The sequence below is a fragment of the Oreochromis aureus genome, linkage group 9 (assembly GCF_013358895.1).
Source record: "Oreochromis aureus strain Israel breed Guangdong linkage group 9, ZZ_aureus, whole genome shotgun sequence".
NCBI lineage: Eukaryota > Metazoa > Chordata > Actinopteri > Cichliformes > Cichlidae > Oreochromis > Oreochromis aureus.
In genome coordinates, this window is record NC_052950.1 from 7,423,043 (window position 1) to 7,449,987 (window position 26,945).

General features: G+C 41.4%; 1 protein-coding gene across 2 annotated transcripts in view; it reads left to right on the forward strand.

Moving 5' to 3' along the window:
* Nucleotides 1–26,945, forward strand: part of mpp7a (membrane protein, palmitoylated 7a (MAGUK p55 subfamily member 7)) — a 73,289-nt gene that overhangs the window by 41,465 nt on the left and 4,879 nt on the right. The window contains exons 1-15 of one of the 2 annotated variants that reach the window (XM_039617098.1): nt 1,589–1,705; nt 1,912–2,030; nt 5,754–5,831; nt 6,841–6,921; nt 9,012–9,143; nt 9,309–9,390; nt 12,497–12,582; nt 13,071–13,145; nt 13,436–13,632; nt 14,171–14,235; nt 20,974–21,144; nt 21,623–21,703; nt 22,919–23,012; nt 23,876–23,984; nt 25,633–25,776. In XM_039617098.1, coding sequence (XP_039473032.1) covers nt 1,995–2,030; nt 5,754–5,831; nt 6,841–6,921; nt 9,012–9,143; nt 9,309–9,390; nt 12,497–12,582; nt 13,071–13,145; nt 13,436–13,632; nt 14,171–14,235; nt 20,974–21,144; nt 21,623–21,703; nt 22,919–23,012; nt 23,876–23,984; nt 25,633–25,776 — 1,431 coding nt within the window. In that variant the 5' untranslated portion in view covers nt 1,589–1,705; nt 1,912–1,994. Of the gene's footprint in view, nt 1–1,588; nt 1,706–1,911; nt 2,031–5,753; nt 5,832–6,840; nt 6,922–9,011; nt 9,144–9,308; nt 9,391–12,496; nt 12,583–13,070; nt 13,146–13,435; nt 13,633–14,170; nt 14,236–20,973; nt 21,145–21,622; nt 21,704–22,918; nt 23,013–23,875; nt 23,985–25,632; nt 25,777–26,945 lie in introns of those variants that run through there. The other variant, XM_039617097.1, reaches the window with a different exon arrangement.

The following is a 26,945-nucleotide window of genomic DNA, read 5'->3' on the forward strand; positions in this document are numbered from 1 at the left end:
CCCTTAGCAGCCCTTTCTACACCCATCACCTCATCCCATGTCTCTTTAAATCCTTTTTTGAATATATTATGTGAGATGTTCTGTAGAGAGTTCCAAGTTGTAAATGATTGAGAGGGCCAGCTGCCCTCAGTCGGCTTTTGTTAACTACAAAGCAAACTTTCTGATGATGAGGACTCCAGAACCTGCATCTGGCCTGCATCATTATGTGTAAAAGCTCTCTTGGTCTCTCTTCCCCCCTCTTTTGTTGTATGGTTTTCTTCACCAGAGAAACGGTGAGGTATGAGGCGCTAATACTGCACAGGAATCGTGTTGGGGTTTAGAGAAAAGGGCAGGATATCATATTGATGTATCCTGGTGCCCAGCGGCAGCAGCAGCAGGAGAGCATGACATCAGCTCTCCCACAAAACGTTCAGAGCTGCCAGCACACGCTGACTCTAACCTGGTCAGAACCTAGTTCAGTCAGTCGCTCAGCAGCAGTCAACGTCAACCATCAATCAGTCATTTTCAGCTCTGACTTACTCTGCTTCTGTCTGTGGTGAGTTTCTTTTTTTCTCTCTCCTTTCTCTCTGTTGCCCTGTGCTCTGATGAAAGACACTCTCAGAGAGGTAGCCAAGCCACTTGTCTTTGTTTTGACGTTTCAGTGGCTCTGCTGTAGATATGTTTAGAACTTCTTCACGTGATCAGTGTTAGTTCAAAGGCTTTCAAGCATCGTGTGGTTGTGTTAGTGGAGTTTGAAACTGGGGGGCCTTTTCTGGAGAATTAGTGAAGGGGTCTTTGATACAGCTTGACTGCATTCAGTATAAGCCTGACCTTTAATGCATCACCTAGTTTGGTGGATCACAGCCACGCTGAGGACGAGAAGTGATCAGCAAACAAGTATCTGCTACCACTCTCCATCAGCTGTGCTCCGAGACTGTGTTGTGTTTGGATGTAACCCCACTCACTCACTGGTTTTGTGCTCTCTCCATCTTGAGTGCTTCACCTCCCCCCTGCTTAATCTTGAAACCATCAGCTTCCCAGTCTGATTCTCTTTAAATTGAATTTGAAATCTTCATTCTTTTTATAAGCTGGGTGAGTAAAACCCTGAAAGGCCTCGTGGATTTCAGCATGTGTTGTTCTGAGAGGATTCAGATTTAGCCACGGGCCTCTTGTTCCACGAGGCCTGCGTCTCACACTGTAACCAACAAACCTTACACATGCAATAGTGATGACCTGTGCATGGCTCACATAGACCTGGATTAATGCAACGTCTGTTCATTTCACTTACTTCAGATTCAGTTGCTGAAATGGTTTAGTAAATGGAGTGTTTACGGACAGCGAAGATGTGTGCACATGTGCCGTCTGTTTTATTTAAAAATAAGTTTCATATTAAACTTTTTAACTAATCAAAAAAGAAGTGGGATTCTTCGTTCCCTGTTTTTTTTTCAGTTGTTTCTAATCATGGACAGAAGCGTCCCTCAAACAACAGGAAGGGCTGGAACAAAAGCAAGAAGTAAAGGCCGGAGGAGGGAAATAGTTTATTGCCTTTATGTTTCCTCTTCTTTCCAGTGGCAAGCAAGCGAGGGATATCATCGTCTGTTTTGTCGCTCGTAGAAGTTTCAACCATACATTTTTGTTCTTGTTTTTTTTTTTTTAATGTGTAATAGAATCAGCATGGAGGGAAAAGGGAGAGCATCCACAGATTATAATTAGAGCTCTAGTCTGTGTAAGTATGTACTCCTTCCTAAAGGCACTAGTACAGGACTTTGTGTGTTTTGTTTTTATGTGTCATCTGCTTTCTGCCTGACTCTGTGTGTGTTGGGTTTATATGTATTCATGCACACATACAGCACTTGTGTCTTTTGCTGTGCATGCAACAACTCACACCTCCCACTACCACACTGACCCCCTGCTTCCTCTTTCCTGCTGCAGGTCTGTATGAGCTGCTGGCGGCCCTGCCATCCCAGCTGCAACCTCATGTCAACTGCTCTGAGGACAACACCTTCCTTCAGGATATGTTTGGAGAGAGAAGTCTCCACTCACTTGTTAAGGTAAAACAAACAAATAGAGTTGTGCCTACATATTTTTCAGAAAATCATGTGTTGTTTAACTCATATATGCACGCACTCATAACTCTTAAATACACTTAAAACACTTACGTAATTTCATTTAAGTGCTATACATATGAATACCTCAGTTTAACTAAACCTAGCTTTAATTGCACATGTAGATTGTATGCAAAGTGTATTGCCAAGAAGGCAGACAACTAAATTAGTCAAATAAAAAGTCTTGAAAAGAGGAGCCCCCCTGCCTCCAAAGCAATTATTATTCATGCATTACGGAGCCTATTGCCCCGTCTACCTGCCCAGATCTTCTAATTCCTTCCTCTACCAGCAGGAAGGGGCCTGTGGTTTGGTTACTGCCTGTTAAACTAGATAGCTGCAGAGATTGGGGCAAAGGTTTCTCTGAAATCTTTCTTTGATTTTTGTTGTTAAATAGAGAACAATTTTTTTCCCCCAAGCATGGGGTAGTTTTCCTGCATATCAGCTTTCCATTCTGGGTAATTAAAGCCAGTTATTGGTCACTCTGTCTGGAAGGAGAGAGACGGTCCAGAGGAGGAGGTGTCACAGATGGAGAGAGAGACAAGAAAGAAGTTCAGACCAACATGAAGACTTAAACCAGACATATGCTCTTTCTGTCTCTCCTCACCTGTACTCACCAGATGGTCGGGACGTCTCACATCCCTCCTAATCCGATTATGTTACAGAGATGAAAGAAATATTGTCCAATATCATCTCTCAGCTTTTATTTGTATCTGTTTGTTGCTAGAAAATATTCTCATGACACGAGCCAGGTGTTTATTTATAGTTTGAAAGCATCACTTGAATCCAAAATATATCCCCTTCCTTGCACTGTCTTACTTTGTATTTAGGCTACCTTCCAAATATTTTCATTAAAGTTCAGTGGTCGACTGCAGCCCAGAGTTACTGGATCAAGCACGTTGTCCACAAACAAGCACCTCTGAAATGAGCCAAAAGGGGCTAGATGATGATAGATGAAGCCAAATGCAAGGTTATGATAGGGACAGGGGAAGGAAGAAGGAAACTCCATATTGCAGCAGACAGGTCTCAGTATGCTGTTGACTACTGAAAAACGTTTTGAACCATGTCTCGCACACTGGAGGGACAATTAAAACAAGAAGAAAGCTACAGGTCCACCAGTCCCTATTCTATCATTCAAATGTCTGTATTGGTAATCAAGGAAAATCTCTCGAGTGATCCCACAGCCATTACTCCAGGTCCATCCATCCACCCCTCCATCCATCCATTCTCTGCTGCTTATCCTTTTCAGGGTTGCAGGGGGACTGTGGAGCCTATCCCAGCTGTCTTAGGGCGAGAGGCAGGGTACACCCTGGACAGGTCGCCAGTCTGTCGCAGGGTTTTGCTCCAGGTCACTTTGAAAAAGATGTTCAGCTTGTAAAGGGTGTGATGTGAAGTTTTCTGGGCAGAGGTCTTAAGCCTGCTTAAATACTGTTTTATGTCTTCAGGTATTTTGAAAGGTCTCCAAAGTGTGCAACCCTGACCCTTAACATTACATTAGTTCATGTTAGCTAACTAGTGACAGATTAGTAAAAACGAATACCTCAGTGGAAAGAAAAATAAAACTAGTTAGCCATAATGTTAGGGCTTATAGATGATGTTCACAAGATGCAGTCAGCACTGTTTTATATACTGTTATAGTGTGATTTGACCCCCCAGTTATCTCAGGATTTATTCTGAGATAACTGGGGGTCTAAAAAAGTTTACAACATGACAGGTTGTCATGTGTGCATCATACCACCAACACTAAATTGTTACCGAAGCATCAACAGCAGTCCTAACATATATCAGCATGTCCATAGGGGGAAAAAATGTTTACGTCCACAGCATGCCTAATGCACCGAGTTTTATTGCTGAGTAATAACGGCTTTATGCAGGATTTGAACTTCTAAGCTGACCTTGAAACATGACTGTTGTGCTGGCAAAGACAGAGTCCTAACAGGCTGTGATTTATCTTGGCAGACTGTGTGGATAAGTCCAGCTGAAATGGCTGTAGCTGTTTAAGGCCAAGATTTAAACTGGAGTCTTGATGGGGAGAGACGATGTAAAGACATTTCACACGTTGTTGCATCGCTTTTTCTTCACTGGAAAGTTATAAAAGTGCATTTTGATGGGTGACATTTGGTGTTTGGGTAATGTTTTTGAATGACATCATGTTTTGGATTTTGGTGCTGGTCCCTGGTGATTATCGAAGACAGATGACAGCTTGAAGAGACTCAAATCAACTCATCTACAAACGCTGCTCATGTTGTTGCTAATCAGAGCTATTGCCAGGGCCGAAAACATTGAGGACAAATACCGTCCAGTGATTGTGTCAGAACATTCAACTGACTCTGACGAGCTTTCCTCCGTATTTACAGTACTGCTACCGTCTAGCTTTAAAACATAATCAGTTGTGTTGTGAGGAGTAAAAACTATGTCTAACATTCCTAAAACAGATGTTTTAATTGCACACAGCATCTGTAGCTGTTCAGTGTGACAGCAAACAAACTGCTTTTCTTGTCTTTTTCTGTCCTGCTGAGTGATTTTCTGTCACACTTTGTCACTGCTCCATCTGTGTGTGTGTGTGTGTGTGTGTGTGTGTGTGTGTGTGTGTGTGTGTGTGTGTGTGTGTGTGTGTGTGTGTGTGTGTGTGTGTGTGTGTGTGTGTGTGTGTGTGTGTGTGTGTGTGTGTGTGTGTGTGTGTGTGTGTGTGTGTGTGTGTGTGTGTGTGTGCACTCCTGCATGTGTGGATTTGGCCCTTTAGATATAGAAGTGGCCCAGAGCGTCTCTGTCACTCTCTCCTCAGCCAGAGGCTCCTCTGTTCCACCATCCTCCTGGAATGCTTTCTAGGACATCCAGCTGGAAGCTCCAGGCTTGGGGCCCAGCTATCAGTCAGACCCATGGCCCAGATCCCCTTCACCATGCTGGGCCTGAGGAAGGAGAGATGCAGGAGTGGCTGCTGGGAGAAAAGCTGTCCCTGTCTGTTCCCTGATGGGACCTGACAGCAGCCTGTAGGCTGTCAACGCATTCCTGCGCAGCTGCTTTTAAATCACAAATGAGATATCTGTAGTGTTTTTTGTGAGTCTGTGTGTGCGTAGGCCGGAGCACAAGTGTGGAACTGTGCCTTTGACGATGTGTGCGTGGGTGTGAATGTGTGCTTTGTGTGTATATAAATTATTCCATCTCTGCTCCACATATCGGTTTTTCAGTGATGAAGTGGTTTTGCGTATATAAATGAGTGGAAGTGAACGCAAGAGTCAGGCTTACTTTCCATTTTAGCAACTCTGTCTCAGACGCAGCTCTGTCTCTCAACACTGTGCAGTCACAGCACTGAGGCTGATAAGGAAATGTTTAGCCAATTTCACCAGACTGTTGAAATGATTTGGAATCATCACGGGGCCACTGGGACATATCGAATGCATGGTGGAAAACTGGATTGTTTGTACAGTGGCTAAGCTAACTGAAATACTTAGAGGATCGAGGGAGTGAAAGATCTTTGTGTGCACTTTTGGTATTTAAGGACATGGTTTAATGAACTCTGTGCATGTATAAAATGGTGCTGATGGAGGTTGTACATGTTTTCTTACATCTGTGTTTGGAGACGTGCACATGGCTTCTAGCATGCACGCTTTTTCTTCCACATGTGCTGAGTACTATCTCTGCCTTACTAATGAATACAATCTGTCCTTTCAGATTCACGAACGGCTGCAGCACTATGAAGAGAGCAAGCCCGTCCCCGTCCTGGAAGGAGCTGCTCCTCTGGCACGTGTCGTAAGTGTTTTAAAAAACTTGTTTAAACTGATCTTTTTATTGGCTGGGAGGCAAATGAATCGATTAAAGCAACCTTTGGTAAACAGTGTCTGTCTAGATGGGTTTCGGTTAATGGAGGCTTAATTTATTGACGAACATTAAATGACAAATGACACTTCAACCCCCGTCTGGCCCCGGCCGCACTGTCTAGAACTCCCAGCAAGTGACTGCCAGTGCTCAAGTGAAACCAGCATGGCTAACGCTGTTGGTGTAAGGAAGCGAGACACACCACATCATCAATAAATAGTTCAAGTGATGGCCACTGATCTAAAACTGTATGATTGTTATGGCTAGGCTAACTTGTATCCTTCTCCCTGTTGGAAAACCCTTTTCCTCTTGTGGCTGACTTCCAAACATCTTCATACAAACTCTGCTGTTACTTGGACAGACCACTTGGTGCCATCAGAGAGCACTGGTCTGCATTTTATTCCTGCAGGGTCAGATAGGAAAAATACAAACACAGAGAAAGGGTTCATCAGTGTCAAGTGGCTTTCATGTCAGTTTTTACTGTGTGGGACGGCTTGCTGCTCTTTTCCACACTCCAACCACGTCCAGGAGGATCTTCCATAAATCAGAGCACAGATGGAGGAGCGTGGCCTTAGCTAATTTAAGACAAGATGAAGCTGCAGATAAATCCTGGAACTGAAAGAGCTGCTTTTTTAAGTGTTAATACAATACGATACAAATAGAAGATACACCAACATATCTTCTTTAATAAAGCATAACTAGTATGTTTATTTGTCTAAATGCAAGTCCCCTATTCATTACTGACACAAGGCACACCTTGCAGAGTTGAACTGTAAATTACAAACCTGTACCAGTGATTTTGTCCTGCAGACTGCTGTTGTCTTCATCTTGAAGCATAAAGCCAGTAAAACATCTTGAATGTTCACATGCACTCCTGAAAAAGAGAAGCATGCTTAATGGTCGAGCACATTTGTGTGAACATTGTGTCCTTGACTTTTTTCAGGTGTCTGATGAGCTGGAAGGCAAATCAGCCAGTCAGGATGTCAAAGAGCTTCTTAAACTGCTGGCAAACCCACATGTAAAGGTGAGTTTGGCTTCTGTTCTTCATGGCTGGATTTGCTTATTTTGTACTGAGTATATTTTAAAAAACTAAAACCACATATTCTCTTTGTGGAGGATTGTATTATTCCATCCAAAAACAGCAAAGCATTTGGCAATTCTGGCTCTGGATCTTTGCTGTTTGCACAGCAGCCACATTAAACCGTTACAATCATCGTGCTGTACACAAAATAACACGTCTGTTAGATCCAGGCCTTGTCTTGTTTTCTTGGCTGTCGTTGCTGACCTCGTGAGCCAGATGCAGACAGCTATAAAATAAATTGACACATTTTTATTTTCTAATGCATAACTGGGGCCATCCATCAGGGCCTCCAGGTGTCTCAGCCAGACAGAGCTGCCTTCACGACGGCAGGATAGAAGCAGAGTTGGACAGGCTCCGTTTTTAATGCGCTGTCGTCATCCTTGTTTGGGCTCTGCCAGAAACAACAGCTCTCTAGTTCTCCCCCAACATAACACACACACACACACACACACACACACACACACACACACACACACACACACACACACACCTTACAGTACATGCAAATATTCAATACCTATCAGTGTCAAACAGCAGGGATTCAAGAGACGGTGGTTCCCAGACGTGGATTTTTCAATGTCTGAGCTGGTAATTATGATTCATTTCCTAAATTCTCCAAACACATTAAGAACCAACTACATTAATCTGTTCAAAGACACAAGTGTGGAGCATGTGATTTTACAGGTGCTATAGGTACAGACACATATCTCACCAGGCAGCACATATGTTAGACATAGAATCAGCAACTCCACACACACCTCCATCAAACCGGTACTCATTAGGCTCATTACTATGTTTTTTCCCCTGCACCTAACACATATAATTGCTGTTGTAGTTGCGCAGTGGTCTCTCAGCTCCAGTGCAGAATGGGGTAAGCCAAGCAATTCCCCACCAAACAATGGAAAATGTTCTTTCTGCTACTGCTTCCTCCATTGCTGGCTGGTGCATTTTGGCAGACGGTGTAGCAGCACAAGTCAAAGAAGACAACCTGGAGAGGAGTGGCATTTTATCTCTGAAGTAGGATTAAAACCAACCGTTTTTAAAGATTTTCCTGGCTGTGAGATTTTCTTTACATATGTTATTCATTTGGGATTCTCTTGATCGAAAGAAATTATTCTTTATAGTTATAATAAGGTAACACAGACTCTTTGCCTTCCAAAGATTGCTCACATAGCTCCAGTTGTGTCTCTTCCTCTCATCTGCTCCCAGTTAGCAACATCTTGAATGCTGTACTGCAGCATGCTCCCATGTCATAAAACACACTGGTTCTCTTCTCACCATATCCTTCTCTTTCTTGCCTGTTTCTCTTGCTCTCCACCCCTCTACTTTTGTCTGGCGCTTTGGTTGGAAGATGTTTTTCTCACTTTTTTCCCCCCTCCTGAACCACGGAAAAAGCACCACACGTCCAGCTGCATCTTGGTCCGGACACGCAGTTGTTAAATACTTGAATGAATGTCTCATGAATGGCATCATTCTCGTCTGTGTCCCGTCTCTTTTTATGTCTGCTCGTGAAAGTGTGAAATATCTGAGCTGAGAACTTCATCACTTTGAGCCTGCTGGTGAACAGTGGAGAATATCGCTTTTGAGTCTTCACCACCTTACCCTGCAAAGTGCTGATTTTGTGGTGGTCACATTGCCCCCCCCCCGCCCCTTCCCTTCCACTTGCAGCTCCTGCTGAGCAATGGTGCAGGGCGAGCCTGGGTTGCCTTTAATCAGAGAGATGTATGGAGGGAGAGCACGGGCCTAATGGCAATTAACGCTTGTTCATCTACAAGCTTTGGCCTTGAATGCTTTCAAATCCATCACCCAGCACATGAGGGAGACAACCCAATTCATAACCATCCTCCCTGCAGTCTGCAGTTTTTCTGTCCTGCTTAAAAAAGGAAGTGATAGATCGGACTCTTAATAGCATGCATGGCCATACTTTATTTAGCTAAGTGGACTGGGGTAAAGTTGAGGCCTTCATGGCTTGACAGATAACCCTTGCCTGTTATGTGTTTCCTCCCATAAATCCTATTTTCTCCTTTTTCTAGAGCCTCCTGTCTGTCCACGATGCAGTTGCCCAAAAGAAGTATGACCCAGAACTACCTCCGCTGCCTGAAGACATCGATGATGATGAAGATTCTGTGAAAATCATAAGATTGGTCAAGAACAAGGAGCCACTGGTAAGTAACTTAACAATCATCCTGTGTGCAGTATCTATCTGTCTCTAGGCCTTAATTTTCATCTGAATACCTTTTACAGTAATTTTAGGTCATTGCTGTTTGACTTGTACATTATAATGTCATAGAGGTAGAAATGCTGTTATAATGACTATTGTTCTTTTAAAGGGAGCAACAATAAGACGTGATGAGAGCACAGGTGCCATCATTGTGGCCCGGATCATGAAGGGAGGGGCAGCTGACAGAAGTGGTTGGTTCCAGCCTTTTTCTCTCTTTTATAAGTGTGTGTGTGTGTGTGTGTGTGTGTGTGTGTGTGTGTGTGTGCGCCTACCAGTACCTACTTGACTCAATTCTACTTGGTTTTCGGTCATTTTCTGTCACTGAATAGAATAGAATAGAATAGCTTTTTATTGTCACTGTTACAAGAACAGTGAAAGGCAGTTTGGCATCTCTCCATGTGTGTGGAGTACACAATAGCGTAAGTATTTACACAATAACAGACAAATTTACATTTACACAAGAAAGATATGTACAAGTTATACATACACCTGCAAACATACACGCACATACATACATATATGTATATATACATATTTGCATCCGTACATGCACACACACACATATTTCCACATACACGCACATCTCTATACATACACATACATGCCATCTAACTAGCAGGTGCATTGAGAGGTGCAGTGTGATCAGTGATATTGCACATTGAGTGTGTGGGGGGATGATATTGCACATTGAGTGGGGGTGCTGTTGGAACTATACTAAATAATGTTATAATAAATACAGTATAAAGAGGTAGGGGTGTTGGTTGCATTGAAGTATAAACAGAAATACGATTTATAAATAAGGTGTAATGTCCATGAGTGTTGGCAGTGCAGTTATCCTCCAATCAGGGAGGAGGTAGGGCATGTTTGACAGCCTGTGGGTAAAAACTTCTGTTGAGTCTGTTCGTCTTTGACCTGATGGACCTGTAGCGTTTACCAGAGGGAAGGGGGGAAAAAAGTGAGTGTCCAGGGTGCGTGGGGTCTTTGATGATGATGCTGGCTTTCTGCTGAAGTCTGCCAGTATAGATGTCTCTGAGGGGGGTTAGTGAAGTACCGATTGCCTGCTCTGCTGCCCTCACCACCTGCTGCAGTTTCCTCTTGTCCTCCGCAGTGCAGCAGAGTAGCACCTCAGTTTACATAGGGTCGTTATAGCAACTCAGTTGAAAGTCCCATGATGTCATTTGTATACAACACAAACCCAGCACACAACAGTGGACATGGAGGCGTTGGTATACCTGTCCGATCACACTGTTGGTTTTTCTGCACCCATTTCCCTGGATGCCGTGTTTCAAAAAGGGCAGTTTTGATGTTTGTGAAGGAATCACTCTCATGACTCATCAAGTGACATAATTGACTGGCATCACATGGTGACATGGAGTCTGTTGACATCACAGTTTCAGATCAACTCAGGTTGCTCAGAACGACCGCTCTAGTAGGTATCAGGTGCTGCCACCTAATAGAAAACCCTAAAAAACAGAGTCAAGTCAAGATGAGCAAAGTACAGTGGCTTGCAAAAGTATTTGGCCCCCTTGAACTTTTCCACATTACAGCCACAAACATGAATCAATTTTATTGGAATTCCACGTGAAAGACCAATACAAAGTGGTGTACACGTGAGAAGTGGAACGAAAATCATACATGATTCCAAACATTTTTTACAAATAAATAACTGAAAAGTGGGGTGTGTGTAATTATTCAGCCCCCTGAGTCAATACTTTATAGAACCACCATTTGCTGCAATTGCAGCTGCTAGTCTTTTAAGGTATGTCTCTACCAGCTTTGCACATCTAGAGACTGAAATCCTTGCCCATTCTTCTTTGCAAAATAGCTCCAGTTCAGTCAGATTAGATGGACAGCATTTGTGAACAGCAGTTTTCAGATCTTGCCACAGATTCTGGATTGGATTTAGATCTGGACTTTAACCTAACCATTCTAACACATGGATATGTTTTGTTTTAAACCATTCCATTGTTGCCCTGGCTTTATGTTTAGGGTTGTTGTCCTGCTGGAAGGTGAACCTCCGCCCCAGTCTCAAGTCTTTTGCAGACTCCAAGAGGTGGAGCCAAAGCCCCATCCATCTTCCCATCAATTCTGACCAGCTTCCCTGTCCCTGCTGAAGAGAAGCACCCCCAGAGCATGATGCTGCCACCACCATATTTGACAGTGGGGATGGTGTGTTCAGAGTGATGTGCAGTGTTAGTTTTCCGCCACACATAGCGTTTTGCATTTTGGCCAAAAAGTTCCATTTTGGTCTTATCTGACCAGAGCACCTTCTTCCACATGTTTGCTGTGTCCCCCACATGGCTTGTGGCAAACTGCAAACGGGACTTCTTATGGTTTTCTGTTAACAATGGCTTTCTTCTTGCCACTCTTCCATAAAGGCCAACTTTGTGCAGTGCACGACTAATAGTTGTCCTATGGACAGATTCCCCCACCTGAGCTGTAGATCTCTGCAGCTCATCCAGAGTCACCATGGGCCTCTTGGCTGCATTTCTGATCAGCGCTGTCCTTGTTCGGCCTGTGAGTTTAGGTGGACGGCCTTGTCTTGGTAGGTTTACAGTTGTGCCATACTCCTTCCATTTCTGAATGATCGCTTGAACAGTGCTCCGTGGGATGTTCAAGGCTTGGGAAATCTTTTTGTAGCCTAAGCCTGCTTTAAATTTCTCAATAACTTTATCCCTGACCTGTCTGGTGTGTTCTTTGGACTTCATGGTGTTGTTGCTCCCAATATTCTCTTAGACAACCTCTGAGGCCGTCACAGAGCAGCTGTATTTGTACTGACATTAGATTACACACAGGTGCACTCTATTTAGTCATTAGCACTCATCAGGCAATGTCTATGGGCGACTGACTGCACTCAGACCAAAGGGGGCTGAATAATTACGCACACCCCACTTTTCAGTTATTTATTTGTAAAAAATGTTTGGAATCATGTATGATTTTCGTTCGACTTCTCAAGTGTACACCACGTGGAATTCCAATAAAATTGATTCGTGGCTCTAATGTGGCAAAATGTGGGAAAGTTCAAGGGGGCCGAATACTTTTGCAAGCCACTGTAGATACTAGTGGAAAAGAGCCATACAAGTCTGTAGTGTGGAATATATTGGCATTTTATTATTGTGCGATCTACTGTACAATATAAAGCGCCTTGAGGTGACTTCTGTTGTGATTTGGCGCTATATAAATAAAATTGAATTGAATTGAATTGCACAGAATTTAGTACCTCACTTACATTAGGGCGTTAAAATAATAGAATACCAGAATGACTGCAAATTAGCAACGTCTGTTTATGTGTGGCAGGCTTAATTCATGTAGGGGATGAACTGAAGGAGGTCAATGGAATCCCTGTGGACGACAAGAAACCAGAGGAAATCATTCGTATTCTGGTAAGTCTTGTCTTTCTATGGACATTTGTGAGACTGACTGTTTTTCAGCTCCACTCCCTTGGTACTAGCCTTTGTTTATAATGACAGAAACCTCCCCTTATCAACTCATCCAGGCCTCCCATTGGCCGATGGATCACATGCATTGAGCCACACGGTCTTTGTGGATGAGGTCGATGATGTGTAGTTCCTCCACGCAGCTTTGGTCACAGGCCTAAATGAGCTCTGTCATGAGCCTGGGATCTTAAACTCTTAAGGCCTTCTCAGACACAAAGGTCTTTGAGCTCTCAACACTCCTCCTTTACACCCCTGCCCTGTACTCCCTAATTCTGTCAAGAATAGTTATACTATCCCACTGAACCTTCCTTTGTTGAAAAATCAATGCTTGATGTTATGTCACTGTAACTAGATTAGGTATCTTGTAAAATACTTGAAAGGATAGGAAGACTATCCTTTAAAATTACTCCAACTTCTGTTCCTACATTATTTAGGCACAGTCACAAGGAGCCATTACCTTTAAAGTTGTCCCTGGTGCAAAGGAAGAGGCATCTATCAAGGAGCCACAGGTAGGTCCTGTCTTTCTCGGTTATTTGGTTTATCCACTTCTTAAGTGATTTAGACCCTTTGATAGTGGAAAGTCATTGAAAGACCATCTTGCCCATCACTTGCAGCGTTTACCATCAATTGCTGTGATCTTTTGAGAATAATCACTCTGAGCTTTGGTGAATCACCTTTAACCATGATGACAATGTTTTAGAAAGAAAACATATTTTATATACAAAATAGTGAACTTGTTCCTGTTGTGTCTTCAATCCTCCTCTTTGTTTTTCTGCCTTTCCCTCATGATGATGTACAGATGTTTGTGAAGGCGCTCTTTGACTACGACCCAAAAGATGACAGCACCATCCCATGTAAGGAAGCTGGTTTGGCCTTCAAGAAGGGTTGCATCCTACAGATCATGAGCCAAGATGATGCAACCTGGTGGCAGGCCAAACACGAGGGTGACACAAATCCACGTGCTGGCTTAATACCATCCAAACAGTTCCAGGAGAGGTGAGAAACACCTGCCTGTTTACAAGGCTGACCTTATTGGCTTCAGTGCTGTCACTGTTGTAGATGTTCCATCTCCTTTCTCTCCCTCTTTACTCCATGTATTCTTGCTTCACTCGGCCAAAGTAGTCTGGGTTTCCACACATTTTCAGGCCCAAAGTGAGTAATGGCAGAAAATGATAGCACTGGTACCGATCCACATTGAACTGCAAGTGGATGGAAAACACACACCAGACCTACACAGAACTCAGGAGGCTCGGGCAGAAAGAGGAAGGGTGAAGAGTAAGGGATCAAGTAGAACATTTTATATTCAGGTTTATTCATCCACTTTTGTCAATAGAAAGATGTTCTGTTCTTCACCTCCTCAATCTTTGGTTTCACCAGTCTCAGCTGACAGAATAGAAATGAAGGATATTGTAGAGCAGGGTTTCTGTAGCATAGCAGAGTGTTTTCTATTCCCAGAGTGGCCATGAAAACTGATGGTTTTCATTTTTCTGTTCTTTCCTTTTTCTTCTTTCTTTATCCACCTTTTTGCTTTCAGGAGACTTGCATTTCAGCGACCTGTTACGACTGTTTCGTCCCTGAGGAGCTCTACTAGACGATCATGTAAGCATATATTATTTGCTGTGTTAGCGACTAATAAACCAACAGTTTGTGGAGTTCATTTCTGAAACAGGCTCATCCTTCTGCTTGATTCCACAACTGGAGCCTTTCGTGTAGTTGTGTAGTTCACGCTGGTCGTCTGAAGAAGCATTTTAGATTTATCTTTGTTTTCATTTTCCTTCCTGTCTGCTCAATGTTTCTCCCTCTGAATTTCTATCCAGACTCTGTTCCATGTGTCTCCTACAGCCTCTTTGTGTGTATGTGTGTGTGAATGTGTGTCTGAATGGGTGGATGACTGGATGTGTAAAGCGCTTTGGGGTCCTTAGGGACTAGTAAAGCGCTATACAAATACAGGCCATTTACCATTTGTCCACTAAGTCTACAGCATGTCTTTTCTCCTGTCTTCCTTCGTTCTCCCCAACCGGTCACAGCAGATGGCCGCCCATCCCTAAACCTGGTTCTGCCAGAGGTTTCTTCCTGTTAAAAGGGAGTTTTTCCTTCCCATTGTTGCCAAAGTGCTTGCTCATAGGGGGTCATATGATTGTTGGGTTTTCTCTGTATGTATTATTGTAGGGTTTACCTTACAATATAAAGTGCCTTGAGCCCACTGCTGTTGTGATTTAGCGCTATATAAATAAAATTGAATTGAATTAAGTTATGCAGGAGCTTTAATATGAAGTAGGAGAGGGTTTGCCCTCTGGCTGTTACTCTACCTAAAGAGATAACTGATTGATTTTTCTAAAAGCTGTGCATAATGCAGATAGCAAAGATAAAAGACAAGTTCATGTGAACTGGTATTGTCACTTGGCTGCCTGGCTTCTAATTTGCATAATCACTTATACTCTTGGGGTGATGAAGATGAGGGTAATAACAAGGATAGTTTTGATGGCGGCCTGTTATTCAGCAATTGTCCGTGATTGACTCCAACTGCAGAGTTCAACTCCTTCTCATCACTGCCGGATTTATTTGGAAGAGAAAATGAAGACAAATAGTATTACAGTATTATTACATTATAACCCAGATTTTTCCAATGTAAACATACCTGGCAGCTCACACATGGACTTGATAAAGGTTGACTAATCATACATCTTTATGGCAGTTGTCATCACATTCTTTCTTTAAGGTTTAGTTTCAACTAAATTAGATCATTAAATGTGACTAAACTCTTATTCACAGTACTGTAATTCTCATTCTTCTTAAAACCACATTTTGAGGTTGCTGTCCCAACTTAAGATGCCACATTAGAGCAGGAAGAGGGCAACATCAGTGGGAAAACTGACCTGAACACTAACATTTGAAACAAGATGTCAGATAAAGGTACACACACTTCAGGACAGTTGCCGCTCTCGTGCCTGATGCGTCTAGCCTGAAACAACCTTGCACAGATAGGTCGTTGTTGTTTTGGTTAGACATTAATTCTGAACATGCTGAACAGCTCCCTGAGCTGTGGTGCACTCTGGAAAATGAATGCAGTGATGTAAGGTGAGCTTCATACTGTTAAATACTTAGGTACAGAGGACTATCAGTATTACAATATCAATCATTTGGAGGCTTATGAATCTAAATGGCTTTTTTCCCCCCTGTAAATAGTGACTGCACCACAGACATGTACCTCAGATTGTGTATCACTAGGTAACAATGGATATACATATTTTCTATCAAAATAGGAGCAAATAGAAAGTAAAAGTTTGTTATATTCTCATAAAACCTGACCTCAAGCTCCACTTACTGGTGTTTTCGTAACCTTTTAGTAGCAGCATGGCTTATGAAGGGTTTCTGTAAGTGTTCTTTTTAAACCCAACCTTAAAAAAGAAAGAAGTTAAGGATAAGATTTCCTCAATGAGTTCCATCAATTTATGTCATGACAGCTAAGTGTACTGCAACTTCCTCTCAGGAAGACCTGATGAGTGTTTCAGAACTAAGTGGAACTTGAGTTAGGATTGTTTTGTCAAATTATTTTATTATTTTAAACGTAGATAGTTAAACTAGTGATAACATTAGAGTGATACTGGGAGTTACTGTGTAGTGGTCAAGCTCAGTATTTTTCACAAACATTACAAAACTGAATAGATAGAATTGTTAGCTTTTTCAGTGTTTTGTGAGAAATGACTGAATTGAATCTCCAAAAAGTTGATTCTGTTCATCTGGACGTAGCGTTTTGTGGGAGAAACGTTTCGTCACTCATCCAAGTGACTTCTTCAGTCTCAGCTGACTGCAGGTTTCCCCAATCTTGTAAACAGTACATTTGCATAATGACTGAAACCAGCCCACTGAAGGAACAATGGGCTGGGAGGTCAGTTCCTTAATCTAATTATGCAAATTCTCATGACCATTGATCAACAACCACTGACCAAAACCCACTGATCAAAGACCACTGATCAATGGCCATGAGTACCATTCACAGAGAGTTGGGGAATGGCTGCAATCACAAGATGTGTACATCCTCATCCTTGAAAGAGTGTCCACTGGCCTGTAGGTGTAAATAGACTGCAGAGTCCTGGCCTGACGAAGTGGCTCTTCTGTGTTGTGCCATCCGCTTCGCCAGAGGTTGTTTGGTTTCCCCGATGTATAAATCCTGGCAATCCTCCTGGCACTTAACAGCGTACACTATGTTACTCTGTTTGTGTCGGGGGACCCGATCCTTGGGGTGGACCAGTTTATGGCGCAGCGTGTTTTGGGGTTTAAAAGCCACAGAGACCCGGTGTTTAGAAAAAATGCGTCTCAACTGCTCCGATACTCCTGACACATATGGGATCACTACAGGTTTTCGCTTGGGCAGCGGTTGTCCTTCTCTCCTGGATCGGCTGGAGCTTTCTTTAGGTGCCTTCCCAGCTTTGACAAAAGTCCAGCTGGGATAACCACATTTACTCAGGGCCTTCTTGATGTGCTGTCCTTCTGCCACCCTGGCCGCTGTGTCTGTGGGGATGGTGTTCGCTCTGTGTTGTAGCGTCCTGATGACACCCAGTTTATGCTCCAGTGGATGATGAGAGTCAAACCTTGTCACTTGGATGAGTGACGAAACGTTTCTCCCACAAAACGCTACGTCCAGATGAACAGAATCAACTTTTTGGAGATTTACTTTCCTGGATGATTGAGAATGCATCAAGACGACTGAACTGAATCTGCATAGGATGTTTGTGGATGTGGCACTCAGCTTTAAAATGTTTTATAATGTTCTCTCTGTTGTCTTTTGCTCTGCTTTTCTAAGATGATGTGACAGTAGAGTTTGGTAGGTTTTTTCTTATATTTCTTCCTCATCCCTGAGTTATGTTTTTTTTCCTAATCTAATGTTTTGTTTAGTATTACCTAATTTCCATTCCTTGCTTCTCTTGCACTCAAAGCTGAAGAGATTGAAGGTACTACTTTTCTGACATCCTCCACTGAGTAGGACTTTACTAACCAAACCATCTGTGATTGGTTCCCCTTCATGCTATTTGTGTGTAATGAGGTCTTCCTCTTACCTCATCTCCCCAATTGACCCATTAAAGCTATTCACTATTTAAGAGTAACATTAGTTGTCACACTCAATGATTCCTCGTAGATTTTATTGACTTTAACATTTTACAAAGCCTCGTCTTTCCCCGACTCATTTTCATAAATGTGGACATCATTTTTGAGAATCATCCCGTCACAAGTAATATTTGTTGGACTCAGTCACAGCACAAAGTGATTCACTGTCTCCAAGAATCATCCAACACCACAGCCAAGAATGTAGTGGCCTGTGAGGCTAAATTGGACTTAGTCAGTTAGCTGGGATCATCAACATTTTTCAATATTGTTAGTTCTGTAAAGTAAAAAAGAGCATTTTTGTTTATTTTGGTCAACTTTAGCTGGTCACTAGATGGAGGTTATATTGAACCTGTCCTTGAATTTACCTCTACATACGTGGCTGTCATTCTGGGCAAAAGGCCAATATTTAAAAAGAACGAACAAACTTTAAAATGTAACTCAACCAAAATTTACCCCAAACCACTCCGACCACTCTAACAGCACCTGTGTGTTTTTCCCTTTTCCCTTTATCATATTTAGAGGGTCACAGCTCATTTCTGACTATTCTCTTTAACTTGATGTTGTGGTTCTCTTTTGGCTTCTTTGTTTCTTTTCATCACCAGAGGATGCTGATTATAGTGGTGGATTTCACCTAGGTGAGAGATTGTCTTCTTTTGTCTTCTTGCCTTCTCTTCCCGCCAGATGTGGTCATTTCACTGTTACAATAAATGTGAGGACAGTGGCCAAGTACTAAAGTTTTGTTTATTCTCCATGAATCCTTCATATATCATCTTTTAAGAACTATTAAGTCATACATGTTTCATGGGACGGAACAGTTGTTCATATCTTTGACCTGTTCTTCTAACTCACAGAGCACTTGTGGGGCAAATAATTCACTTGGACTTTAATAGTTTTGTACTTTCTCACTATGCTGTGCTATTTGTGCTCCCTTGCTGACAGCATGAGTGCACTGGCAGATCATGTCATGGATTTGCAGTATGTAGTTATCCTGTTCTGCCTCTGCTGTGGGTCTGAGGACTTCTTTGAGAGGTTCTGGTTGGAGTTGGCTTAAAAGGAAGGTTTGTGTGCTTCGCTGTATTGTGGAGGTCCGGATGAAGGCCGGTCTTGTTGATGTGGTTCCAGTCAAACTTAATGACAATTACCATGGCCCACTTTGGTTCTGCAACCCGTTCCAGAGAGCTGCTTCCAATTCCCTGTGTTGTACAGAAAATGTTTCCCATCATGTTTTTATTACCACTGTCATTTGCACATTACAGCATTTAGACTCCAGATTTCACAGGATATCCAGAGCACACGCAAGTTTATAAATGCTACATTTGAGTCATGTCTGCCAGGCTCAATCAGGGTCACTCCCAAAGCTGAATTCTGCCAAACATTATTGAATTTTTTTGCCCAAAAAAGTCCAGTACCTGGAGTCCAGCAGCCAAGAACGAGGTTTAAATGAAATGAGAGAACCTCAGGAGAGGAAGTAAAAAATAATAATTTATAAAAACATCTTCTCTATGAGAGTACTTGCTGCATGGCTTTTAAGCCTGTTGGATGTGGTTGTATGATTTAAAGTTGGCCTGTCCCTAAAAGTTTGAAATCTTAGAACTTACAGATGCTTTTGCAATGCTACTGAGGTTGCATGGGGAAATAAAGGAGTGGGAGGGGGCCGGCAGTTGTTGTCCTTAGTTTTTGGTTTGTTTTCTCTCCATGCCTCTCAATGATGCAACGTCTATAAGGTCCATTGCCAGAGTGATTCTTAAGCACTACTTTGGGATGAACAGATTCCTGATTTTACAGCCAGTATCTGTACTTTACCTGAGTATTTACATTTATTCTCTACATTTTTGCACAAATATCATTTTTAAAACAGGCTCGTTACTTTAGGTTTAACAGTATCAGGTGAAATTGAGTCGGAAAAAGTGCGTTTGTCTGTATGTTTTAGTCAGCTTGTAGCTAGCGTTACAGAAGAGGAATGAGTATAAAGGGAGTAACCTTGCTTCACAACATAATGTTTCTACAACATTTCTATCAGCTCAACAAACATCAGCAGACTCAAACTGTTTGTGTGCCATTTGTCTCACAGTGTGTTGCTAGTTAAAGGTCCAGCTGCTGTATTTCACAAGGAGAGAAAAGAAAGAGAGCTAACTTCACTCAGAGACAGAGAAAGATAAGAAAGACAGGACAGGAGAGAAAGAATAGAGATTATTTTTAAAGCTGATGCCTGCTCTGGGACATTTGATGACCTGCAGATTTAAAGGTTACATTTCATAATTTTTAATCACATATCACATCTGTATATGATGTGTTTTGACAAATGATCTATTTTCATTGTGTGAGTATACTAACTTTGTGTTTTTATAGTATCATGTTTGCAGAATAAACAGGTTAGCTTGCATTAATGTGGTGAATTCACAGTAAAGCTCTGTGTTGGACTGACACAGAGCAGCTGTGGTGGTCAGTGTTAGGTTACATCAAGTGTAGAGATTAATTTACATTTAAGCTGATGACGCTTAGATTCATTCACTGATTTCAATCTTTATACCAACTTTCGGTTTTCATTTTTCTGTTTATGTGTGGAAGTATAGTCACTTCCTGTATGTATCTGTGTGTAAGTGTGTGTCGTCTCAGCTTGTGTTAAATATGCTCATCTTTTTCCTTCACCTTTTTGCACTTCTACTTTACTGAAGGGGCTTTGCATCAAAGTAGATATCAGAACTTTGTGCCAATTCCTTTCTTCTTAGTAACTTGATCGTGTTTGGATCATCTTATGAGGCTTTCCATAACAAATGAGCAAGCTTCATTTACCCAGACCTGACTTGTTCTAATATTTGGAGCACATTCATTTTCATCCTCTCTGTGTAATACAGTTTCCATTGGTATGGAAGACAGGATAGTTGTTGTTGTTGTTGTGTAATTAGTTACCTGTGTTATTTTAGTGAGTGTGTCAGTGGGTGCAAGAGGAGGAAGGGACTGTATTTTGGATGATGATAGACCTATGATGCTTTTTGAGTTTTCAGCTCTGTTTGATGTCACCTGGGGAAAATGTGAGTAATGTTTGTGTGGAGGTGTTTGCCAAGACCCTGAAACAACTATAAATTGAAGTCCACAGTATTTGTATGTGTACATATGGTTGTGCTGGATTTTACACACCCTCATAGACACACTACTGACAAAGACTTTTCTTTTTTTGTATTGATTAATCTGTTTCTTCTGTTTCCTCTTTTGGCTCATGCTGACCTCCAGCTGGGTTCAGGAGAAGCTTTCGTCTCAGCAGGAGAGACAGAAAGACTACCAAGTCCATGTACGAGGCGAAGAAGAGTGAAATATACGACATGGCTGACGTGCCCACGTACGAGGAAGTCGTCCCGTACCGCAGGCAAAGGGGAGACAAACACAGGCTGGTGGTCCTAGTAGGTGAGTAAAGAGAAATTTAAGTTCTCAAACTCTGATGTCGCTGCTTACCTCACACACTGTTGCTGTTATATGTGGCATCATGAAGGATACAGAATTGAATGAAAATCCTCACCTCCAAGCTCAGTGTCACAAAGAGACGACAGAAACAACAAAGGTGGCCCAGCTCTACAAGAGAGAAGCTGAATATTATGTTTCTCTATCATCTGTTCCTAAGAAGTGAATAAGAATAACCAGAAATTTATTTTTGCAGAAAAATAAGTGACTTTAGTTCATCATTTGATCCTATTAGACATTTGAATTAATATTCTCATCATTAGTGTTTGAGGTCTTGAGTTAAGATGAAAAATGTGTTTTCTGCAGCGACTCTAACCACCAAGTACAGAGGAAAGATAGTTTGAATGTCTCATATCATGTTATGGATGTGATAATAACGTGATGAGGAGTTTGGCTGAGTTTATAATTAGATGTTTGTGTGTAGGACCCACGGGTGTCGGCTTGAGTGAACTGAAGAAGAAACTGTTGATCTCTGACCCCCAGCACTTCAGTGTGACCATTCCACGTAAGTTTGTTGTAAAAGAGACGTTGGGTGTCAATGTGACTACCTGTGTAAATAAAGGTTGAATTTTAAAAAAAGGAAAAAAGTTCACTTTTCTGATTTAAGCCCACCAAACGTTGGCTGAACAGTATAGTCCATTTGTCTTTCTCTCTGCATATTTCTTCGTTCTCATCTCTGCGTATGTGTGAATGTGTGTTTTATACTTTCCGTCCACAATAAACCTTTTTCCAGACCAGTTTTCGATCTGCTGTGTATTGGCAAATGGATTTGGAGTGAACTGAAGACTGTTTGGGTTCCTCCACAGGCTCACACACAGGTTTACAAGTGAGCCAGACACCCTCCTGGCCTTGATATTAATTCGCTGACCATTAAATGTGGTGTTCCCAACTACCCATCTCTTTTCTCTTTGTTTCATCCCAAAGAAACCTTTAAACATTTGTGTGCCAAAACTAAAGTTTCTATCTTTCTTCTTTTCTGTGCTTTATCTTGAATAATGAAATGAAATAAAATAAAATGTAATAAAAACCTGGCTGTATTATTCTCACTCTTCTCACTATTCAAAATATTTCTTTACATAGAGAGATTTTTTTAATTATTGAAGAAAAAAACTTTTATAACCAAGTTTTATGACGCTATTGTCTTTCCCCAGGCAAAGTCTGACACTTGAAATGCCCCTGGTATTAAAATCCCATTGGCGTGGCCCTTTTTTTTCCACACAGCCTGTTAATTGTTCTCAAATGTGACCTGTGCTGCTGTTGTTTAATACAGCCCAGACAGTCTGATTCAGACCCGTATAGGAAACGTATGGCACAGATCCTGGCTCTCATTGAGAGGAAAGAGAATCGGAAAGTATCTCGTCTCGCTCTTTTTGAATGTTTGCTGCCAATGGACACATGGATATGTTTAACACTTGCTGTTGTTTCGGGTTAAGCCTGAAAGTGTTGCCCCTTTTTGTTAATTTGAAAACCGGAGCTTTGGAGACCACCAGCTCTCTCTCTGTCTCTCTGCTTGTTGCTGTAAGATAAAGTTGTGGGAGAAACACAAGGAGTATTGCACTATTCATTGCAATGACATGACCCATTGTGCTGCGTTTTAGACTTCAGCTGTTGGTAATAAGAGGGGCTCAGTTCAGATGGTCTCTGCCCCAGCAGTGAGTCAGACAGTCTGGGTTTAAGGCAATCACTCCCCCTCTTTCCATCTTCATCTTCTTTCACTCAGACACCAGTCGGCCCAAGAAGAACCAGGAGACCGATGGTGTGGATTACCACTTCATCTCCAAACAGCTCTTTGATACAGACATTCACAACAACAAGTAAGCAAAACTGATGAATTCAATCACAACACACATTCAGACTTTATACGGCAGAGATGAACAATTGATATTCATACTCTGGCCAAACACCTTAGACGTTATGCTGGTTTTAATTTGCTGTTGTCTGTCTGTACATCCATTCTGCCAAATAAATTTTAAAACATATTCTTTTAGTAGTCACTGAAAATTACCACTGATAATAATTAGAAAAGTTTACATCCACAAGTAGATCATATCGTCCTCTTTCTAAAACAAAAGTACTTTTTCACTGTTCTGGATATCCTGCTGTGTGTAGATTATACGTTTGTACATCTCTATTTCAAACAGCCTTTCTTTAATGTTTACTACAAAGGAGAGAATGACTGAATGGTTTTGGTTCATCACTATTTCTCAAAACTCTAATCTCAGAAATCAGTGATTGTAGAAAATTAATTATAAAAATGAAAGTTGAAAGTTGCTGTTTAAAAAAAAAAAAAAAAAAATAAAATAAAAAAAAAATCCTGCTCATATGAGGATATATTAAAAAAAATCTTAAAAGAACAAATTTACATAGCTTAAGAAAGTGGAAAAGTGAAAGGTTTGTTTGTTTCATGTAAACTAGTTTAAAAATGTCCTCCTGATGCTCATTTCAAGTTCTATATTTTCTTTCTTGGATAATATATGTAAATAATCCTTGTCTCATCAGTCTAAAAGAACCTCTTTTAGCTCAGGTACAAGGCCTGAGGCTTTAACTCAGAGTAATTACTCTTCTAAAAACTGACATAATTATTTGAAACTTTGTCCATGCGCACACAAAAATGATCATGATCAAACAAAGATGTGCGTTCGTGCTTTTTCTCATCACTCTTCTTTTCATGTCTCAGGTTCATTGAGTATGGCGAGTACAAAGGGAATTACTACGGCACAAGTTTGGACTCGATACGCTCAATCCTCTCAAAGAAAAAAGTGTGCCTGCTGGATGTCCAGCCTCATGTGAGTGACACATTCTTTCTCACCATCCCTGTACTGTATTCTTAGCCTGTTTTGGCAACTACCTATCTCAGAAGCAGATTGCCTTGTTACTTTATTTGAAGATTTCCTCTTTGGCTTATGTCACCATAAACCTCCATAGTAATGCCATTTCTCAGTTATTGACCAACTGAGTGAATGATGGAAGCTATGTTTCCCAGTGGTTCTGCTGCTGCCTCTCCATTAAGTTTTTTTTATCCGTCTTGTTGTGAGTTGTGGGTCTTGACCCACTGCTATTAGCATAGCAAGAAGGTCAGATGATCATGTCAGAACCAGACACCAGACACCACCTCTAATCAAATCTCATCTCTCTCATACCTCTGAAGGGCCTTTCACGTTGGACACACATACTGCGAGCTGGAGCGAGTGGCCTAAAATTTGTCTTGCACTGGTTGTTGCGCTCTTGTATATCATTTTTTTTTTGCATGAACTCTCTGTAAACTCGATGGACCTGCTATTTCTCATCCATAAAAAAGAAAGCTTTGGCACTGTCCCCACTAGTGAACACTAGTGAAAAGTGTGTTGTTTCCTCCCAAAGTCTCAGTATGCATGTAAACTTGTGTCATGAAGTTTGTTGAACTCGGAAACACACACAATCAACTTTTCCTCCATGTTTTCATTCATTGTGTGGTTGAACTTAGCAGGGCTGTAGGTTTTGTTTCTATTGGTCGTGCGAAGGTACGTCGCAGGGGTCAAAGTTTAACCAAGTTTAACCCAGTTGAATGTTGACCCTGGCATGCAAGAGTACTCTCACCGGCGCACTTGCTCTTTAAAACTGTTATTGAGTGGCACAAGCAATAGAAACAAATGGGTTTCAGAGTGCAGCTCTGCACTTGCCACATCCTATGTGAAAGGCCCTTGAGGTACCAGATTGGCATATTATTTCAGAAAACTATCACCACAAAGAAGAGACAGACACAAAGATCAGGCATAAATAAAAACATATATATATCCTCAACTATCTTCCAAAAGAATCTAAAAGCTGTGATGAGTTAGTGTGTGTAATTTTTATCCCTGAGATTGGTGTTTGTGAGTCATTTTTAAATGGCAAAAACTATAAACATGATTTCACAGTTCTAGATTTACTCAGAATGATGGAAAGTCATGTGCTCTGTGATCATTATTAATTGTTCTGTCCAACTAATAAGTCATTTAAGCAAACACTTCTTCATTCTAGAGAGGTCAATAAGTTAAAAGGTAATTTAAGATTTAATTCTTTTCTCTACAGCAAAACCGAAATGTATTTGGTTTACAATGAGAAGAAGGGAAGAAAAACCTTCCACTTTTCATGTTTGATTAACTTAAGGCAGAAAATGTTTTTGCTTAAAAATAGACAGAAAACTTTAATTTTTAATATCTCCTCGATTGGGAATCAGCAGACTCAATCTGTCAAACAGGACTTTGTGACAACCCCATAATTCACATAATATTACTATTAGGAGTGGACCATGAATTGGCAACCTTTTTTTACAGGATTATATTTTTAAAAGTTTTGTCTATTCATTTTCTCACAGTCTGTTTATACCATATGTGACACACTTTGTGATTACGTCTTAATGTGCTGCCAAATGCCTAACTCCTTTTTCTCTGCATCCACTTTTATTCTTTTCAGCTAATAAAGCATCTTCGAACAGCAGAGTTTAAACCTTTCGTCGTGTTCGTGAAGCCCCCGACCGTCGACAGACTGAGAGAGACCAGAAAGAAAACCCAAATTATATCAGGCAAAGACGACAAGGACTCCACCAAACCCTTCACGGTAAAAACTTATTCTTTAACTTCAAACTTTGAAATTTGAAGCTTAGATTTGAAGAGCTTAATACAGAGTCCTTCTGGTGACACTGACAGGGAATTACTACTGTGTAGCTAAGCATTTCTAGTGTGTGGGTTGTACATGGCTGATAGTTTATATGGTATGTTAATCAGATATTACCTCCCTTCTTAAGTTGAGATAGAAAAGCAAGAGGAAATTGTTACTGTGTAACTAGGACTGGGTCGGGTTTAAATGTATTTTTCTCTCTGTCCGCACGACCTTATCGCGACCTGTTTTATGTGATTTGTTCTGATGTATTTTTTGCCTGAGATACATCATGGTGCTTGGTTGATTCAAACAGATGTTTTCAAAGTGCAGCCTTTGGCCAAATGGCCGTTCTGAAGACCAACAAGGAACAAATACAATCCTGTACATTTCATTCAAGCATGGTTCACGTGATACTGTGAAATAAAAATATTTCTCTTCAGTTTCAACAGCTCTGGTTGAGCTAATATAGCAGTTAAACCTACTTAAAGTTGTCAAATGAAGCATAGCATTACTTCAGACAGGAGTCAAACTCAGCTGCAATGCCAGCAGATCAGCAGATTAGCTGATCTTAATTCCACATCAGTTGATGACTCCACTGATACATGTCTAGTCATAGCTCTGTCAACTCTATACCCACACCAGAATGGACCATAGCGAAATTACAAACTGGTACATATTGTACAAATAGTACAATGGTACAAAAACCTGGTAATAGTCAGACCCAATCTGAAATGACCTGAAAATAAGCAGTCTCTGGCAATTATGCTGTGATGAACTACCAGTCACACACATGCAATCTGCAGTGATACAGTCACGGGACTTTAGTTGGCTTCTGTAGAACAACTGGCAATATTTCAGGGCTTCTGGTATAGCCAGCAGACATCTGAGCCAAAGGTGTTATTGTTTATGAATGTAGAAAACTTTTGAAAGCTAATAAAAAGCTAATTTGTCATCAGTCGATAACCAGTGGTTTCATTTCCACATGGATTGATTTACCGGGGTGGCTGTGGCTCAGGTGGTAGAGCAGATCAGCTACTGATTGGAAGGTTGGTGGTTCGATTCCTGGCTCCCCCAGTCTGCATGCCAAATATCCTTGGGCAAGATATTAACCCCAAATTGCCCTCCGA